Source organism: Diadema antillarum, unplaced genomic scaffold (assembly GCF_040938485.1).
Source record: "Diadema antillarum isolate AM-2024a unplaced genomic scaffold, OU_Dant_1.0 seq00000720_RagTag, whole genome shotgun sequence".
NCBI classification, from domain to species: domain Eukaryota; kingdom Metazoa; phylum Echinodermata; class Echinoidea; order Diadematoida; family Diadematidae; genus Diadema; species Diadema antillarum.
Window position 1 is genome coordinate 2,141,350 of NW_027271624.1, and position 19,750 is coordinate 2,161,099.

A 19,750-nucleotide genomic window follows, 5' to 3' on the forward strand; every position below is an offset into this window, starting at 1 on the left:
CATCATGATGAAAATAAACTTTTTTTTCTTTTACATTCCAAACAATTGTTTGTTTGCTTGTTTGTTTGGTTTTTTTTTTTTTTTTTTGGGGGGGGGAGGAGAAGTTTTCTTCAATTGTCTTCCTCTGTATATACTGAAGAAAACTCATAAGGCCAAGTAAAAAAAGAAAGTAGTTTCTCGTCCGGGTTTTTTGAGCAAGGCGATGAGGGAGGTCCTTACTATTTGATATCTTACTATTTTTTCGAGGATTGTCAAAATGAAAGTAATATGTGTTTATATGTGTGATATAAACCACTTATCATTTGAGTGATGCACAATTTAATACCAAATCTGCGTATATTGCTGTTTATGCATGACAAGTATACCAATTTAACTACACTGTGACTGGATCATTCAGTCATATCAATGGTATGGAATTTAAACATAAAATATACACATTTATGCATCACTTGTTGGACCTATTCGAATCCAACCATTATCTCTGGAAATGCATAGCATTATTTTTGCCTTTCAACACAACACAAACTTACTGAGTGAGATCTTTTCTCATATGAAAACTTACAGCTGTATTCGCTCAAGAATTTAAAATGCCGCAGACAGTACTGCCAATTGTCAACCCTGTGAAACAACCATCTGATTTCCTTTTTACTGAAAGACAGAATACGAACCAGTTGAATACTATTATATTCACTATTTAAAGCCGTTAGCTGTGCACACGTGCGCTTGAGATCGGTTCTCTCCATCACTCCACGATTTTTTTTTCCAGCTCCAGAACGCATGCTATGCTGGCTGGCTGGTCTTCTCTCCTACAGGGAAACCCCGTTATAACGAGGAACCGCTTATAACGAGGTGATCGCGTCGGTCCCGTTTTCCTTTGCGTGTAATGGCAGAACGAATCGGTTATAACGAGATTCCGGTTATAACGAGGACAATTTCGGTAAATCATGATAAAGAAAAACATAAGCAATTTGATCGGATATAACGAGGTTCCATTTCTTGACCAAATTGCCGCTTTCAAACACGCGACAAATGAAACATTGGAAACCGAAATCTCGCTATCCACGTCTTTTCCCGTTTTGCAGAGAACCGTTCCTTCCATGTTTTCTTCTTAATCACGCGATAAGACACAGGAACACCTTCCGATGTTCCTACTAATTATTAAACATAATCATTCGGTTTTCTTTTTCGCGAGAAACGCGTGCGTGATATGAGGTCAGACCACAGCGCAAAGAGAAAAAAATAGATAACGCATTCAAAAACTTTTCATGTAGCGACAATAAAATTTGACCAAAAATGGACAATTGGAATGCGTGTGCAACTCATCATTATATCCTTTCCAATTTTAGTTCCGACTTCCAGTTCTTTTGCTGGTTTTGAGCAAATATGAGTTTGGATGATTAAAGCCGAAATAATAAAATCATCGCCCCGATCCCGCCGAGTGACAGTAGCGTTAAAATAGTTGGGTAACGCATGTTAACCTATACTTAATCAGTGTTCAGAAAAAGAAGCAAACGCATATTAGTTTGAACAGATCTGGATTTGTTCATTATCATTTAACAAATGATAATTTAAATATGAGTGTGTATGATCAAAGCAGAAATAGTGAAATCATCGCGATCCTGCCAGGTGACAGTAGAGTAAAAATAGTTGAATAACGCATGTTAACCTACTTAATCGGTGCTCGGAAAAAGAAACAAACGCATGTATTAGTTTGAATAGATCTGGATGTGTTCATTATTCACTTAACGAATGATAATTTAAATATGAGTGTGTATGATTAAAGCCGAAATAATGAATGATATCATCGCGATCTCGCCGGGTGACAGTAGCGTAAAAATTGTTGAATAACGCATGTTAACCTACTTAATCGGTGCTCGGAAATAGAAACAAACGCATTCAACAGTTCAAGAACGGATGTACAAAACGCGAAGAGATTTTCGGAAGAAAATAAAGAACGCATTTTTAATCCCTTCGAGCGCAACGATCATACATTGTATAAAATTACAGCCAAATGATTCATGAAATTATCGAATTCCCGCTGGGTACCAACAGCGTAAAATACCTCGCAAGTTAGCGGTAAACAACGCACGTAGTTACTCTGAAATCATCGCGATCTCGCCAGGTGACAGTAGCGTAAAAAAAGTTGAATGACGCATGTTAACCTAAATCAGAAAAAGAAACAAACGCATTTATTAGTTTGAATAGATCTGGTACAGATTTGCGTAAACAGGATAACAACCTCCTACATTCAATCCTGTCACATATTTTCAAGAACGGTCGTACAAAACGCGAAGAGATTTTCGGAAGAAAATAAAGAACGCATTTTTAATCCATTTGGGCGCAACGGTCATACATTGTACATGTGTACATGATTACAGCCTAAATGATTCATGAAATCATCGCATTCCCGGTGGGCACCAACAGCGTAAAAATACCTAGCAAGTTACGGTAAACAAGGCCTGTACTCTACAGTATATATTTGCCCCCATATTTGCGCTGGTGTTTAGAAAAAGCTTAACAAACAAGAATTACAATAAAGAATTAACTTATCATTTCAGCCTCTATTTCTTTTTCTAATTCACAAATAATCTCCCTTTATTCTCTCAATAATAACGCTCAATAATTGTGTAATAACAACGCAAAGGATATGTTTAAGTTTCATTGATGGGTATATGACGTCATGCTTATGTTTTTCTTTGTTTTTAATGAGTATGGTTATAACGAGGTACCGGTTATAACGAGGTAATATCGCCGGTCCCACGGATCTCGTTATAACGGGGTTTGTGGTTACATTGCGCAATCAATCTAGCAGCACATGAAGCGGGCAACAACACGAGAGAAATGTACAGAAGGTGCTCAACGTCCTGTCTACATCACGACGTACCGAGTGGCTAGTGCGCTGTACATCACAACAGCCCAGGCCCGCCCCCATCCAACTACAGTTCAACTGCTTTGAGGGTCATTCCTTCTTGCCGAGCTCGCAGTGTGAAATGCATGCGTTATTACATACATACTACTGAAGCTACAGCAGTACTACAGCTAAGTAGAGGACGCAAGGCATAATTAGAAATAAGACATCACGATTGGTAGGTGAATTGTTGATTTTTTTTTCGGCGGCCGAAAAAATAGTAAATATCAAAAAAGTCGATGCGGCAACTGAAAATCGATGCGGGCGGGGAGCGGGCTGGGACGAAAATTATGAATTTCTTGGTATTTTCAGCGCCATTTTGAAAATAGTAAATAGTAAAAAAATCGATGCGGCGGCCAAAATCGATGCGCGCGAGGACGAGAAACTGGTTTCTTTTTTTACTTGGCCTAACCTATATCTTCCATAATCTCTTGCAACTTGTTTTTTTCCTCTAAGAGGTGTTTAGTAATTACTTCATTCTCCTCATCGGACATCGTCGTCTTTTCTCCATTTTTTTTTTTTTTTTTTATTTTAATCTGGTCGCAGTTAGGGTCCTACTAAATTACTACTACTAGCTAGATGCACGTTCAACACTTCTTTCATCTTGTTACTGGACATGCTAAACTCAAATCAAGGAAGAAAAAATAGCCATATGCGTACGACAAAAAGTCCGCTATCCGGGTTTTGTGACACGTTACTTGAAGTGCTAGTCAGTGACTGAAGTCACAAACATAATTAGAAATTGGTGGGACTGAGCAATGACCCGTCGTACTATTCTATTCCTACTGACAATCTAGACAAATGGCAGGCAAACATGCCCGTGCGCGTGGGGCGATGAAATTCCCGATTTATACTTACCGAACACTTGATTTAGGTTCCTTTATCTATATCATTATGGGCGCTATAGCTTTCTTTCTTTCTCGGTGCAGTCCAAAAGTCTGACTGACTGTTTTTTGCGGGTCCGCACATTCACACGATAGACGGTACTGCCCTCCGGCCCGTTTACATTTATCGTGGATACATACATGGGATGTCACATAATCAGTGCACGATGCGATGTACGAACCATCTTCTTCCTACGTTTTGCTAGTATAGCGCCATCTAACAACAATTTACCCGTAAACATCTAACTGCATAACAGCTAACTGCGTTATGATCCTTCTCCTCAATTTCATATGATTTCTTTTTTCATTCTATCTTACATTCGCTCTCTCTTTCTCTGCTGTCCTTCTGTCTTTCCTTTCCTATCCCTTTATTTCTTCTTCATCTTCTGCTTGTTTTTCCGTTCTTCCATCGTCTCCATCTCCTTTTGTCTCTTTAGCCATCATAAGTTTTCTCCTCTTTCACTTTCTAATTTCAATCACCGTACAAATATGAATCAATCTTTTTCCATCTCAATTCAAAGTGGACTTTCATTTCATTACTTTCGATACCAATCACTATACAATGAAGATAACAGACAATTTATGTGCATTGAAGGATAGCATAAAATCCGTTGTATCCGTGGCACATCAAGCAGTTTGTCTCATATATGGCGAAAATTGCAACACAATCATGCGCAGTTAAACAATAACGGCAAAAAATTAAGCAGCAATGATATAATGAAAAAAAAAAGAACGAGCAGGAACGATATGTATAGGCCCTACTGTATAGAGAAAATCATAAGCATACTAGTTTTAGACTGAAGTCATTAATTGTACAGTTATTAAACATAACAAATGCGTTAAACAAAATCATTTAATCAAATAAAATCATTGATGAGCTTATAAATTATTGATACCCATCTGTTTAGCACACTTTCCTATAAATGGTGGTTCATGAGAAGTGTCATCGCAAAACGAGTTAACTGGATTCTTATCAAGATTTGAGATATTATGTACAGTTGAGACCTGCGAGTCACAAACCGTCAAAATGTGGGATACTTTTAATCATACTTTAAAAAATATGTTATATATATTTCTTGTTACGCAAAAAGTGAGGACTATATAGCATCACTGGAAATGAAATTTGTACTTTGCTCTGATTGTGGACTTACTACAAATATGTTCAAAAATACGTAGCTGCACTTATGATTACAGCATTTAACCCAATTTACGATGTTCACTCTTCATTCACTTTTTATGTACACGTCATAAAAATCGTACAATTTCAATGAAGAATATACGTTTTTATTTACATTTTATCACTTTTCTGTGAGCCCAGTGTTCTTTGCCTGTGTGTGACACCACTATATCTAATACTAATATGCTAAATCAAATCTGTTTGTGAACGCTTCGATTAGGACCTATGATCAGTCAGCATGGAATCGGACATATACTCTTTTGTTTTTCATTCATCTAATTGCACCGAAAGTATGCAACCATATTATACAGCACAATTCGTAAGGAACCAAAGACATTGCTCTATACTCGGAGACAGCCCCCTCAAAACGAATCAGTGATAAACATTCAAAACGTAAAAGCTACATCACATAGAGGCATATTCTACACGTATTTCCTTTGTTATAATGCTGATTGCTTTATGATAATCATTCTATGCACAGCACTTTGATGTCTTGCCATGATAGACGTTTGATACACACTTAGTGGAGATAATCAAGTTAATGCGGAAAAGTACCGTTTGCTTTTTTTTTTGTGACTAAGGATAAATAAACTCATGATGTCCGACCAATGATGTTAATGCGGAAAAGTACCGTTTGCTTTTTTTTTTTTTTTGTGACTAAGGATAAATAAACTCATGAATTATGTCCGACCAAAGATGACGATGTGACCATTTTTAATGATTCATGCATCTTCACTTATTCCCATGGACTTATATACAACGAATATATTCATTTCATTTCATATTTTCACCGTATTATAATTACATAAAATGTGGCAATAAATAGGCCCTATAACATGACAATGTGACAAAACAACTAACCAAAGTTATCAAGTGAAGGGGTTAATGAGAAGACAATGGGCCTTTTTTTTAACCCCGGGAAAGTAAATACATGCCTGTGTCTTAATTGTCTCTCAGATCTTTTATAACTGACACTGAAAGTCGGCACACGCAAGCACATTCACATACATACACAAACAAAAAATACACGTAGAGAACATTGACAATACACAAGATGCCATTTTCACAAACACACCCCTATCATACTAATCTCATATATCAATTCAGAATGATATTGATTTATTCCAGAATATCTTTCAAGTTATATCGCTTGAAAGCTTTCTTAAAACTTTTACCGTCTTCTTGTACATTTCACATCAGAGTGTAAGTAGAATTCCAGATTTGAGGGCCTTGAAAAAAATGTTTACTTTTTGTATTCCTAACGACTTCTACATTAACAAAAGAACAAGAAAGTAAAGGATAGACATCCAAGAACTGTAAGGAACTGGAATTCCCTGTCGTCAGAAATTATTTCAGCGCCATCTGTGGGATCATTCCGAAACAGACTAACGGTTGATCACAGTGGCTAGTTATTTTCTTCAAATTTTCTATGTCACATGCATGCTTGTAAATATCTGTAAATAAACTGTATTATAATGTAAATAGCACAGTCTGCAAGAATCTTCAGCCTATTGAGGGAGGCAGACTTAACTCAGAAGAAGAAGAAGAAGAAGAAGAAGAAGACATCGTCTCTCTCCCGGTAAACATCGTTTATTATCACCCTGAAGTAGTAATATAGGCCTATATTCATGGTTCTCTGGACATCACTGGTGGTCCTCGGATGCCCACCGAACGGACTGAAATTATCACAACTGTGTGGTGTGTGTGTGTGTGTGTGTGTGTGTGTGTGTGTGTGTGTGTGTGTGTGTGTTTAAATGCAAGCTCCTTATAATCGATACAGCCAACCCTTTAGATTTCTGCCCCTGAAAGGTTTTATAATTTAGATTCAGATTTGGATACTATATGTTATTGTGCTACCATTTCGGAGGAGGAACTTGAAAGTTAGCCCCGAATCTCAAAGTTTAGAAGCAGTGGAACATTGAATATTTTAAGTACATAAAGAATACCAACAATTATATGCCACAAATTATGAACAATCTGAATATATCACTATAACAATGAATCCGACCTATACATACCAACTGTCATAGGGCCTACTATAAATTTCAAACGTTACATGATTATTACTTTGCTGTTTGTGTTGGTGTATGCAACAATATTGCATCTTACACTCAACAATGTTTAATATGTGTTCACTTCGGAGTTGTGATACAATGTACTTTTATTACTGCTTCATGTCATCCGCTTGACGATTATAATAACACATGCCAATTCCCTTCAGCATGAAATGAAATACTTAGTATGAAAAAGGGAAAAAAAATCTATAGACGTAGAGTTACAGAGATTACTGAGTAATAGGCCCCATATTGTAAAAGTTAGATTTCATATGTAACATCAATCAAATTCGCCTGGAACTCACACTCTAATCATAGCAAAATCCATTATGAATTCTAGAAAATAAACGAATATATTACATGTAACAACGGTTAACCAAACAACGGATTGCGTTGCCTGCCATGCCCACTACCCACAAACAGTTCCCATTGGTATATATTTGGTATTGTGTAAATTACCACCAAGCAGATAACGGTAACGGTAACGCCACGACTGGAGCCAGGCGTACGGCCACGGATGCGTCGTAGAGTTCAGTGGTAGCTCCATGGTAAAGCCATACAAAGTCTGTGGTGCGCGTGGTTAGTAGCAAAGTCATTCACTCGTAGAGAGAAGTGAAGACATCCCACCGATCCGCGGTACCCACGGTGTGTGCGTGAAGTAATGCAGTGCGATCTCGGTGTGTGTTGCATTGCCATTGGGATCTACGGGAATCAAGGAGTTTCAAAAAACAGTATGCTATTGCTAGCTATATAGAGTACAGTGATTGGAGTTGTGTGCAAACTAGTACTTATGCAGTGGAGTGTGAGGGGAACGGTAGTAGGGGATACCGAGAAACCTCTTCTAACTCTTCTACAAAGTGGGATGTCATTCCGCTTCATCTACTAGATCTGTAATCTAACGGATTATTATGACATGCTTTCCATCGTCTGTTTACCAGTTTGCAATACCATCCCTTCGTCGTGAAGAATCGTACAACATTCTTCATTAACTAGACGCTTTCGCCGCGTTCTCTCTCCACCCGTACGAGCACCCGAGCGCATCATCCAAGCCAGCCCTCCCGAATCAACAGGATCTCGCTCCGCTCCTCGCTCGCTTGACCGCTAGTAAGGGCTGGCAGCCGGCAGGAGGCCGAGCACACTCTACTGCTGGTCAGCTCAGTCAGTGATGTCCACTGTTTTGATAATACATGTGGCTTGATAACTCGTCGTCCGACTCTCTCCACCCCTTATTTTAGCACCAGAGCAGTGGATGACGCCGGTAAACGTTATTGAATGAATGGTCACTTCTTAGCTGTGGGATGTGCAGTGGAGTACCACACTTCACAACACAGCTCTGTTGTCAGAATCAACTAACAACTTTCTTGCCCCGTATCGCAATAGTGATACTTATAGTGGATAATCTATAGGAATGAGGATAAATGGAGTAGTTTCTATGCATTGTTTGTACATGTATGACTTGCTGATTTTCAGCTAGAAATCGTCTTCGAGGAAAAACTTTTGATTCAGTGACTCTGTTTGCAAGGGAAGCAACCTCTGAGTCTTGTTTTGTGAAATTTTACACACAGAGAAGTCGGAGCTCTGTTGTTTGAATTACTGTAGATGTGATGAATTGATACCAGAGCCGTGGCAGTGGAACCATGGATATCCTGACCAGTTTAGCTGCATTCCTGCTCTTCGAGACCCTGTGTGTCTGTCTATCAGGTGAGCTGATCTTGCTTCACTCTCAACTGACGTTCATTGATATTTCATAATAATTGTATTTTGCTCAGACATGTTTGCTGTTACTGCTCTTTTAGTGAGTACAATGCCATTGTTAGTATACTTCATAAAGTTTTTGATTGTAAATGGGATGACAATTTAAAGTCTCCCGAGTCCTTTGAGTTCTCTTCTGGAGGAAGCACTCAAATTCAAGATATTGATGGATCATGTAAAACTCCAAAGCGAGACAGTGCTCCTCACAAAGAGTATATTAACGAGTGGAATAAAGTTACCATCATTCATAGTTGACATTTCATCAGCGCACTGTCTTTCCAGAGTCTAATTTTTAGAGATTGCGGTGTCAGAACAAGAAAAAACATAACCCCAAAGAGATATTTTCCTGTCTGTGCGATACATTTTCTGCACACCACCTACCAAATAATTATTAATATCATAAATATGATGAGACAGAGGGGAAAATACAGCTGTAAAAATGTAATGTAATAAAATGGTACTTCCCATGGTTTGTTGTAGTTCAAATTCATGTGTGTGTTTTGATGCATGATGGGAAACATTTTGCACCATTTTGATATTGTTTGGTCCTGCAGTCTGCTTGGTTTAAACTGTTGAATTTAGTAGGGCTGGATGATGATAACTTGTCTTTGCTCTTTTAAAAACAAAGTTGCCACAAATATATCAAGGGATTGAAAACAGAACATCATCCTGCTGTACACTGTCACCACAAAAGAAAAAAAGAGAAAAAAGATAGGCTCATCAAGAAACAAAACCATCCCTCTTTGATTTTATGTTTATGATATATTTTATATTAAATTGACACCTTCATCTTTGCGGTATACACTGTATCTGTTTGAATATAAATGGCTGTAAATTAACTTAAATCAGGAGCTATGCTTTGCTACTACCCTGCATTTCTTACATGCTATGTATTTCTTTCGATAGTTACATATGATGATGATGATGATGATGATAATGATGATAATGTGATGATGATGATGATGATAATGATGATGATGATAATGATGATGATGATGTTGACGTCTGGCATTGAACCTACAGCATCTGTCTTGACAGGGAGTCTGTGAAGGTTGAGGCAAGGATCAATTCTCTGATCTTCTGCCGCATCAAAGTTTCGGCTGCAATGCCAAGGCTTCCATCTGTCTCCGTCCATTTCGGAAAGCCAATTTTATGTTGTCCTTCATCAACGAGTGCTCCAAAGGAACAGCATTCTACATTGTTTTCTGAGCACTGCTGCTTCTGGTATTGGATGCAACAGCAGCTTAGAAGTCACCCACAAGTAGTCTGCATTCGCTGCTGCTGATTTGATAGCAATAACAGTGCTATTAAAGATACTGATGGGATTATTTTTTGAGATTTCATTGGGGATGTGGGAAAAGTAAAGAAGATGATCACAAAAGCTGGATTTGTGTCAGAGTCCAAATGTCTCTAGTAAGACATTAATTTTGACTCTATTTGGTAGAGACCGAGGTGAAAAAATTATTGTGAATGTGATGAATGACATACTTGATTGCACAAATGTGTACCAGTAATATACTTGAATGATATAGATGCATACTTGAAATTGATCATTTATTTGAATCTAATGCTCCTGTTTACTATAATCAACTACAATTGTATGATCTTTCAAATGCTACAATGTACATACAGTTAAGTACTGTTTTTTCCCCCATTAGATCAACACACATTACAAATGCCAACAGCTTGTCAAGGTTGATATGAAGCATGCCACTTCATTTATTGCATGCAGTGCTCATCAAAATGTGACAGTACATCTAGATCAAATCCACTAATGTTTGCACAAACTATCTGAGATTTTTCGCATGTACTCTGAGCCTATTTGTATAATTCTGTCTCAGTTCTTACATTGGTGCTTTAAATGCCTCCCTGCATTGGTGCTTTAAATGTCTAGCTGTCTACACTGTAATTCATCAGATAATGCTCCATTTTCCTGTAAATTGATAAGGAAGTCATTTTATGTACTTTGAGCAAGCTGGAATCTAATATGAGCAAGGAGATTGCCTGCACACCATGGTATTAGGGTGAAAGCCGCCAGTTTTATGTGAGTGTCGGTGACTCACACCAATCAAGACCTATAAATGCAATGGGAAACACCCTACTGGCAACGAAGTGTGGCAGGGAAGGTCTGCATGAATTAAGCATCTTTTTTGGGAAAAATGGATGTGTCCATATGTGGGATTTTAAGAATGCAGTCATTGAAAAGAGTGAGAATGGCACTGAATGTGTGTGTGTGAATCAAAATGCAAGTTCCTTTAAAAATGAAATGTAGCATGAGGCACCATACTTTACCAATAAATGATGAAAGCACTTGATATTAAAATGGTTATTGTACGTTTAGCTGGATATGAATCAAGTATTTACAGTAGGCCTACAAATGTACATCAAACGTATAACTGCACATAAGAATTCACAATATTCTGGCCTCGTACAAACTGTTGTACATGTACCTGTGGTAAGGCTAATTCAATGAGACGATCCAAGAAATTGTCATACTGCACTGAGTAAAGTGTATAACACACTACATGTACAATGTCCAGCTGGATATGTGTACATATCTTTCTTCTTTTGTTTAATATATGTGCTTTCTGAGGGCGTCTAACAACCAAATGGTAGACTGGACTTGATATCTACAAATAGTTGTGTGTAAAATCATTATCATTGAGGAAAATTTGTTGTGTTGAGGTCAAATTGAACACTGAATGGATATTGAGACAAAATTTGTCAAAGAATAGCATCTTACATTGGAAGCATTCCTGATCGCTGTGCTCATCAAATTGAGCAGTTGAGTAATTTAATGTCGTTTAATTTATTCATAAGAACTGTCACTATCTTGAAGGATGATAGTTCTATTAAACCTGGCATTTGAAAAAAAGTGGATACACTGTACAGTACAATGTAGGGAGCCTACATCGAATGTTGTCTCCATATAGAGATGATTACAATATGGATAGATTGTAGGCAGACTGACAAAGTCATTTGGTCAAGAGGGGTACCTATTTAAATGCTTGTCAATATAGTATGAAATGGCACAGCTGGTGGAATAGAGGGTATAATTTCTATGTTAACTACGTGGACATTGTGCCTGCAAATTGTCTCAACAATGCAATGACTCATAAGAGTCTGTCCAAAGTCTGTTTATTGAAAGGATCTGATCCCATTTACTGTGCTGTGAAGAGCACATACTGATCAAATGGACAGTATTTGCAAGGGTTTGCTGGTTAAGAGCAAACAGTGCTAAATGGTAACAAACCATCTTGTCTGATTTCCCCTTGTTGAATGTGATGTACACGAATGCAGGTTGAACAGCTTTGCCATGTTGAATTACTACGAATTAGGACTACGGTAAAGCGTCCACATCATATCTTTGTGTGGGTATCATCGTTTAATTATTTCATCTTACAGTGCATGTACCAGTCAAGATGTAAAGTTTAAAGACAAAAGATGATATGAATTCAAGTTTTAATGCTCTGTCATTTTGTACATTGTATGCCTCACCATTACAAACCATGTACAAACGTTGTACATTTGTAGGTATTACATTTAATAGCAAAAGTACATCTGTAGTAGAAACAGATCTACAATGTACATGTAGGAGCAATCAGGATATTAGTAATACCCAGAAGGCAGAACAATACTTGTGGTATATTGCTGTTAACACAGTACTTTAATAATTCTCAATAAATTTAATTTGTCATCTGTATAGATTTGGTCTGCTGCAGTGTACAATTGTATGCCCATTACATTTGTAGGTTGTTTGGATTTACAGTATCTACAGACTTTACTCTGTGGCAAGACTTGATGACCCTATACACCAGTGAATTGCAGGATGTGGTTTGTAGAAAACAAATTCTGAGCAGGAGTTTGTGGCTGATGTCTCAAGTTCATGGTATGCCATCCAGCGTGTAATGAACAGATGAGCCTAATCCATCAGTCTCGGCCTTTTTGAGCGGTATGTGTCAGTGACGAATTGTATCCCTGCTTCACTCTGATGCATCTATAAGACTTGTTTCTCCGAACATTTCAAATTTGAGCAGCTAAGAGACAAAACACAGTAGCAAAATTATGAGTAAACCTGAAGTGCATTTATTTAAAGTTCATGATTGCACAGGTCCCAAAGGTGCACTGACCTTGTTAGTACATTCTATCTTTGGTGCAGAGGTATGGGGAGGACAAATTTGCTGACGTTGAGTTGTAAAAATAGAAATTAATAAACAGTACCCAGAGTTGGTTAAAAGAGAAAAAGAGAATCCAAACTGACCAACAAACTTGAAGTTATGAAAATGAAAGTATTCTTCCAAGAATAATATTTTTCTTTTTTTCATGACCATCAAATTGAGTTATGCTGATATGACAGCATGTGGTATTTTTATTATTATTATTATTTTGAAGATTTAGATTGCCCAGACAGTGGAATGTTTGTGGTTTAGAAAGAAAGTGGTTTCTCTGTGGGTAGGGAGATATTTGGGAGTAGAAATCTGACACTTCATGCTGTCTCTTGGGATGAACTCCAAAGGTGCAGGTGCGAGGGGGCACGTTGCATGTGTCTCTAGTGTCATGAGCTACAGTTCTGTGCAAATGTAGCTCATTCGGGCAGTAACCATGCTGAGTGACCGGGCAGACCAGTAGAGGAAAGCTGAAAGTGGAGAAGGGGGAGGTGCCAGCTTTTGCTGTGCAATTCTAACCTTTTATGTATTGAGATGAAGTTTGAGTGGTGCCCTTACACACACACCCATCACAAGCATAAATCCAGAATTCACATCCAGATGATAAATGAATGCAAATACAATGTATGGCCAAGAAATTGGAATACAAGGCCATTTTCAAGATTTTTAAATACAGCCTGTAAGTTGGCAGACATTAACCAGTGATGTCCAAAGGGATACTTCACGTTGAGCAGACATTGAGGAATTTTACGTTATAAATCATATTGGCTGGTAATGGGGATAAAAACTGAAATTGTTCAATAAATGAACTCTCACAGCCACTATCACAGCCATTTGTAAAAGTACATTGAAAGTACAATGTACCTGTACAGGTAACTGTATGTTCAGGTTGCAGGGCATTCTGAGGACTGAGCTTGATTTTGGCTAAAATTGAGACAGTTTCAGTGATGGTCGCTATAATACTTTTATGTACATGTACAAATGTAAGTACCTGGTACTAATGCTATTTATTTGGAGGAAGGAAGCTCAAGAAATTGCTTAAATGTAGGAAGCTGTTTGTAATACTGTGTTAAGTGTTCTGGATCCTAAGATTAAATTAAAATGAGTACAAAAAAAAAAAATAGGAGGGAAAACAACATCTACTGTACTAGTAGTCAATGATATGAAGTTTTAAGAAAGTGCTTAATAGCACAACTGTCCTAGTGAAAGCACTGCAGTCACTAATATGACACACAAGTGTACTGGCAAAGGTCCTAAAGAAACATGTTTTTTAAAAATGTTTTTCTCTTCCGATAGTCATACATGTACTGTACACATTCCATCAAGCTTGTTATGTGATAGGCACCCTGGTGATAGGGCACTCAGTTCCTTTGTCATCTAGTCTGTATGGCACAGATCACTTCAAAAAGAATCCTAATTCCAAACCTCGGGGAAGAAGCGGGAATGGCTGTAGAAGTCGATGGGAAACTTGGACCAGAGATTTGCCTCAAGGTGGCTTGAAGAGCACTTGACCTCCCCCTACAGCAGGTCACACCAGGGAGAACCAGTGTAATGGCCCAGAGTGCATCTTGATGACAGGGAGGCGCTGCGCTCTTTGTCGCATTCTCGCTTCACCTCAGATATTTGAGAGCGACTCTTTTCTTCACATTTTTGTTCTTAGCAAGAAATTATGGGTTTAGCAATCAAATGGATTCTGTCTTAGAATTGGAATGGGGTTTTGTTTGTGAAGTGAAATTTTCAAGAGACAGTTGGCCTACACATGGTATGGCATGTGGCTTGAAAAAATGGCACACTATGTTACAGACTGCATGTGCGGCATCACCTCCTTGCATGTAATGCAATGCATTATTTCTTTCATGGTGATGTGAATTTTTATCTTCATGGAATATCTTTATTCTCCCTTCAAGGCGTAGTATACACATAGTGATCAGTGTGAAAACATTAATGTGAGGAAGAACGCATTTAAAATAGATGCAGTACAGGTTTGAATGAAGCTGGTGTGCAGACGCGACTGTGCACACGATGCTTCTTTACACAAGGTGTCGGGTGATCGGTCATTAACATGAAAGAGAATTCATAGGCATGCATTCCAGAGATTTTGAGCTGTTTCGTGCTGATTTAGAGGCAATTCTACGAGTGCCGAGGATCATGAATTTCTTGGCTCTGCCGGTAAGGTGACTCTGAATTTTGTTGGAATTGGGCCACTCTCGGTGTTGGGTGTCTCGCGCATCGACTGACAGGTCATCACCCTGTGAGGGATGATGCGAGGAGGAGTGCGGTTACACCTAATTTTCTCCTGATTGGTGGAGAAAAGGATTAGCAACAGCTTTGAGTACCATCTCTGCAACACGTTGCATGTTGTGTATAAAATGTATTATAATTATGTACACAATTCTGTGCGATCCACGGTATGGCATAAATTGGACACATTGTCGTTCATGAAAACTGACGGAGTAGAAGTTTGTCCAGGGTCATATTGCCTAATTGAGTGATAAGATGAGATTGGCAATTTAACTAAAATATTCAGTTCTTGTCTCTGCCTTTATATTACTGGACAGGAAGAGAAATAGAAAAGTGTGATGTATGCAAGGTTTAGGGCTACATGTGTATTTACATACAGTTGTACATGTACTGTAGTGGCACCATTTACAACTTGCACACAGTGTGCACATGGTAATGACTAACATTTTGTACCATGGCAGAAATCTCCTGAGCATAGTCAGAAAAGAGTCATTCGAATGAGAATTGAATCAGGGGATATTGTGTTTTCAGCTGTACATTTACAACAATATCTACAGCATGTTCATGGCTGTATACAACTGTATCTTGTACTCACTTAACTAGTAGCTACAACTACTGTAGGCCTACATGTACACCTGTGTATAATGACTACGCTTATAGTTTATGTGTTTGATATCGATTAAATTCCTTTTTTCTCACTCTCTTTCAAGTGTGTCCAATATTTCTTTTCAATACAATGTGAAGTACAAATGAAGCTGTCACAATGGTTTTATGGAAAGGCTCACTCATTTTAAATATTTTTCTGTCATGCAGTAGGCCTACATGTAGGATTTTATGGGCAAATTACAATTGTTTTATACACTGTCAGCATCAGGCTGTGAGTGCGTAGAACTGTATGTTTTAGTCCAAGAAAAAAAACCACAACATGTTATTACAAGGTTGCTGCAAGATCTGCAATGTTGTATAACACTGTAGGTTTACAAATTAGCAGAGTAGAAACCAAACTTCATTCGTGCAAGAGACAAGGTTTACCAGTATAGTGGAGGCATCTAAAATAGTGCCATGTCTGCAAGATACAGACTGTCTGTGAAAACTGGGATGGCAGCATCGATACAACAGATATTACTGGTGACCTCAGGTCTTGGCCTACATATATGTACACTGTACTGTCTCACAAACTACACCTTGTACACGAAACAAGCTTGGTGTAGAATGCAGAATACGGTCATTCTAATTCATTAGATAGTCCATTGTCTAAAGTTCCTTGATATGCTGCTTGAATCGCCCACCAGTGTACAAAGCAAGTGCCACAATTAGTCACTGTTGATTTCACTGTCGTTTTCACTGTTGATTGTATGCAGTGTACAATGGTACACTCTGTTTATCCTTCAAAACAATAGCAACAACACACACAACAACAACACACTGCACGTACACACAAGTTCATCTTTTGTATTAGACCCACCCCATAATGAGATTCTGTATCCGTATTGAGTGAGCGTGGGGCCCTACCATGTTTGGGGAAGTTACAAGTGTATTTGTTTGATAAGAGAATGAAGAAGAAGAAGAAGGAGAAGTAAAAACTTTAACATCCATGTCATGCACATTTTCATCATATTCTTTTGATAAAATTACTGTTATGTGCGCTGTACAGTGTATCAAAAATTAAGGTGTGGTCTAGAATACATGATGTACAGAAATTCATTGGAGAGGGCCAAGATTACAGCACTCCATCCTCGATTGATATTTGCTAACTGGGATTCAAATCAGCAGCATCACCCTGACAGTGATGGTAACGGTAACATGAAGGTTGAGTGGCCACACTCTGAACTTGTTAAGCCATGCGGAAGCTATCGGGGAGCATCATGTTAGGGGGGCGCGAAATTGAATTACTCCGCACTCTCGCAGGCGTGACAAGGGAAACACTTGTTTTGCCTTCTGCGTGCTTCTGAGTGCTCCGCTATGCGCAGTTCTAATTGGTGTCATATGAATGCACAAGCTCTTGTCTGGCAGGCTGCTTGCTGGCTCTGTTGCCTGGTATCTGAACTCTCAATATCTCTGAGTAAACATTCCCCACTTTGGTCGTATTGTCGAGATGTTTTCAGTCAGTGTTTTTGCGGTGTCAGATGTGTTTTGCAAACAGTTTTCATAACACAACAGCATGTCTGAAAAAAAAAATGGCCAAAAAGTAAAATAAGTAAGAAGAATGAAACCAACAAATGCACCCTGTGTGTACTGTATACGTAGTTTATAATTACCGATACTTGACTTACATGTATGTGTGGTTTCATGTTGTTTTGATAGCACCAATGTAGCATATCTTAAACTCAGACAAAAACATCAACAAAGAAGGCAATGCACTGTTCTTCACCTTCATGGAAAATGCAGAGAGAATGTGCACTTTTCATGTGCCTTGGTAATACTTCTATATCATTGTAAACATTGTGAAAGTCAACTGCCCATAGCCATCAGTTATGATCAAACATTGCTTCTAGCAAGGCAAATGAAGCGGACAGATGACAGATCAATAGGCGTAATGAACAGATCTAAAACCAGACAATAAGTAGATGTAGATGGATAGTGACAGAGGGAAAAGGATAAAGGCTGGTTGCATGAATTAGAAGCACAAGCAAGTAGATTTATAATATTGTTTAGGATTACATTAATTGTAAGACAGACATTTAATTTTAATCAGCACGGATTTGTGAGGAACAATCAAAATGTCACTTTGATAGTGTAGGGACCTATGTAGGCCTACATGTGTACTGTGTTCATTTTTAAAAGTAGTTTGGAGAGTTGAGACTTATATAAAACGTGTGATGTACAATATACACTGTATAGAGTGAAAGTGTCAAAAATGGTTCATGCAACAGTTACATTCATGAGTTTTCTTTGTTTTGCCATGGACTGGTCCATGGTTTTACCAAATGTCTGGACATTTGAAATTATATGTGTACATGTACACTCTACATCAACCCGACTTTACATACATCTTTAGATCTTTAGCACTTTGATACGTACGGTAGTATCCCTACAACGTATTTGCCATGAAAAATTAACAATGTTCTGTTCCCATCACTTGCTACAACATCGTAGCACTGAGTACAGGCCCAGTATTATATTCAATGAACATTGCTCTACTTGTCCCAGTAAAAGATGATATCAATTCTTTTGAATGCTGTACATGTACCTGCTGAGCATGCTGGCATTCCTGACATGTGTGTCTTGTGATTTTCGACGCCTAACGAAAATTTTCACATTATCACTGCACAGTGAGAAGCATAACATGTATCTTACATCGCTTTACTATTTCCTGCCCCGCAAAGATTTTTTCACTGATTTGAGGTCTCAGTTTGAACTGCAAATATACAATGTCTGTACAACCGTAAGAGACAATGTTACATGTTTCGAGAGCTGTGTTTCCTTTTCTTTTTTTCTTTTTTTTTTTGGTCTGTTCTGTTCAGTAGTTGTCCACAAGATCTTTTTGCTGATTTGAGGTCTCAGTTTGAACTGCAAATATACAATGTCTGTACAACTGTAAGAGACAATGCTGTACATGTTTTGGGAGCTGTGTTTCCTTTTCTTTCTTTCTTTTTTTTTTTTGGTCTTTGGCTCTTTTTTTTTTTTTTTTTTGTTCTGTTCAGTAGTTGTCCACAATGTGAGTGCCAGAGCATCTGCTTCTCTGTAAACCTGTTAACAAAGGGGAAACATAGTCAGCTGTTACAATAGCTTTTGAGAGTTCTGATATCAAACAGTTTCGGGTTGTGCCGATGGCACCAGCTTTGTAAAATTGCTGCTGAATTTGCTACTGAAAGATTCTGTGTGACTCATCTCTAACTGTGTCTAAATTGTAGCCACCCCCCCCCCCCAACATACAGTTGTACAGCAGCTAGTGGCCCCTTGTAATGTGATGTATTGATTTATGCTAGGAAAAGAGAGACTGGATGTGATCATGTGGTGTTAATGCAGCTGGGCTGAAGGCTTTTTGGGGACAATGAACCACTTATGAAACTCTGTGTGCGTGAAAGATATTATCTTTTTGTTTCTCAAATTTGTTTTATAGTTTATCTTAGTCGGAACATTTGCGTTTCTCTTTTCGAAATTGATGCCTTTACAAGTGCACATGTGCACAAAATGTCTAAGCGGTGATGAGACAAAGATTTTAGTTTGTTGAAAGGGGAACTTCACCATACACTGATTCCAATTACAAAGTAAATTGTTAATTAATGATATATCATGACAAGATATCACAATCCACAAAAATCATGTTTGGCCAAATACAGTAACTTCCGAGGCATGAAATTCTTCATGGTACAGATTTGTTCTAGTGCAGGGTTATTGTATGCAGGGCTATTGGAATCATGCAAGTTTATAATCTATTACTGAATGCTCTCCACAGAAAGCTGCTGTTTGGAATTAAACCTGGAAATCCACAGCCCTGAGCACAGATTTATATAATGAATGAACAGTTCCGAATGTCTCCAACTTTAGCTGCTTTTATGTATATCTGTGCACATAATACCTAGCTGGAGGACACGTTTTCATCTTGTGAAGCTAATGCCAAAGAC

The 19,750-nt window shown here is 38.2% G+C and overlaps 1 protein-coding gene across 1 annotated transcript in view; it reads left to right on the top strand.

Annotated features, from left to right (window-relative positions):
* Positions 1-7,653: 7,653 nt before the first annotated feature.
* The window catches only part of LOC139738061 (protein sidekick-2-like), a 153,305-nt gene continuing 141,208 nt past the window's right edge, over positions 7,654-19,750 (top strand). The window contains exon 1 of the mRNA XM_071648722.1: positions 7,654-8,724. Within this exon, the coding sequence (XP_071504823.1) occupies positions 8,661-8,724 (64 nt within the window). The 5' untranslated portion in view covers positions 7,654-8,660. The remainder of the gene's footprint in view (positions 8,725-19,750) is intronic.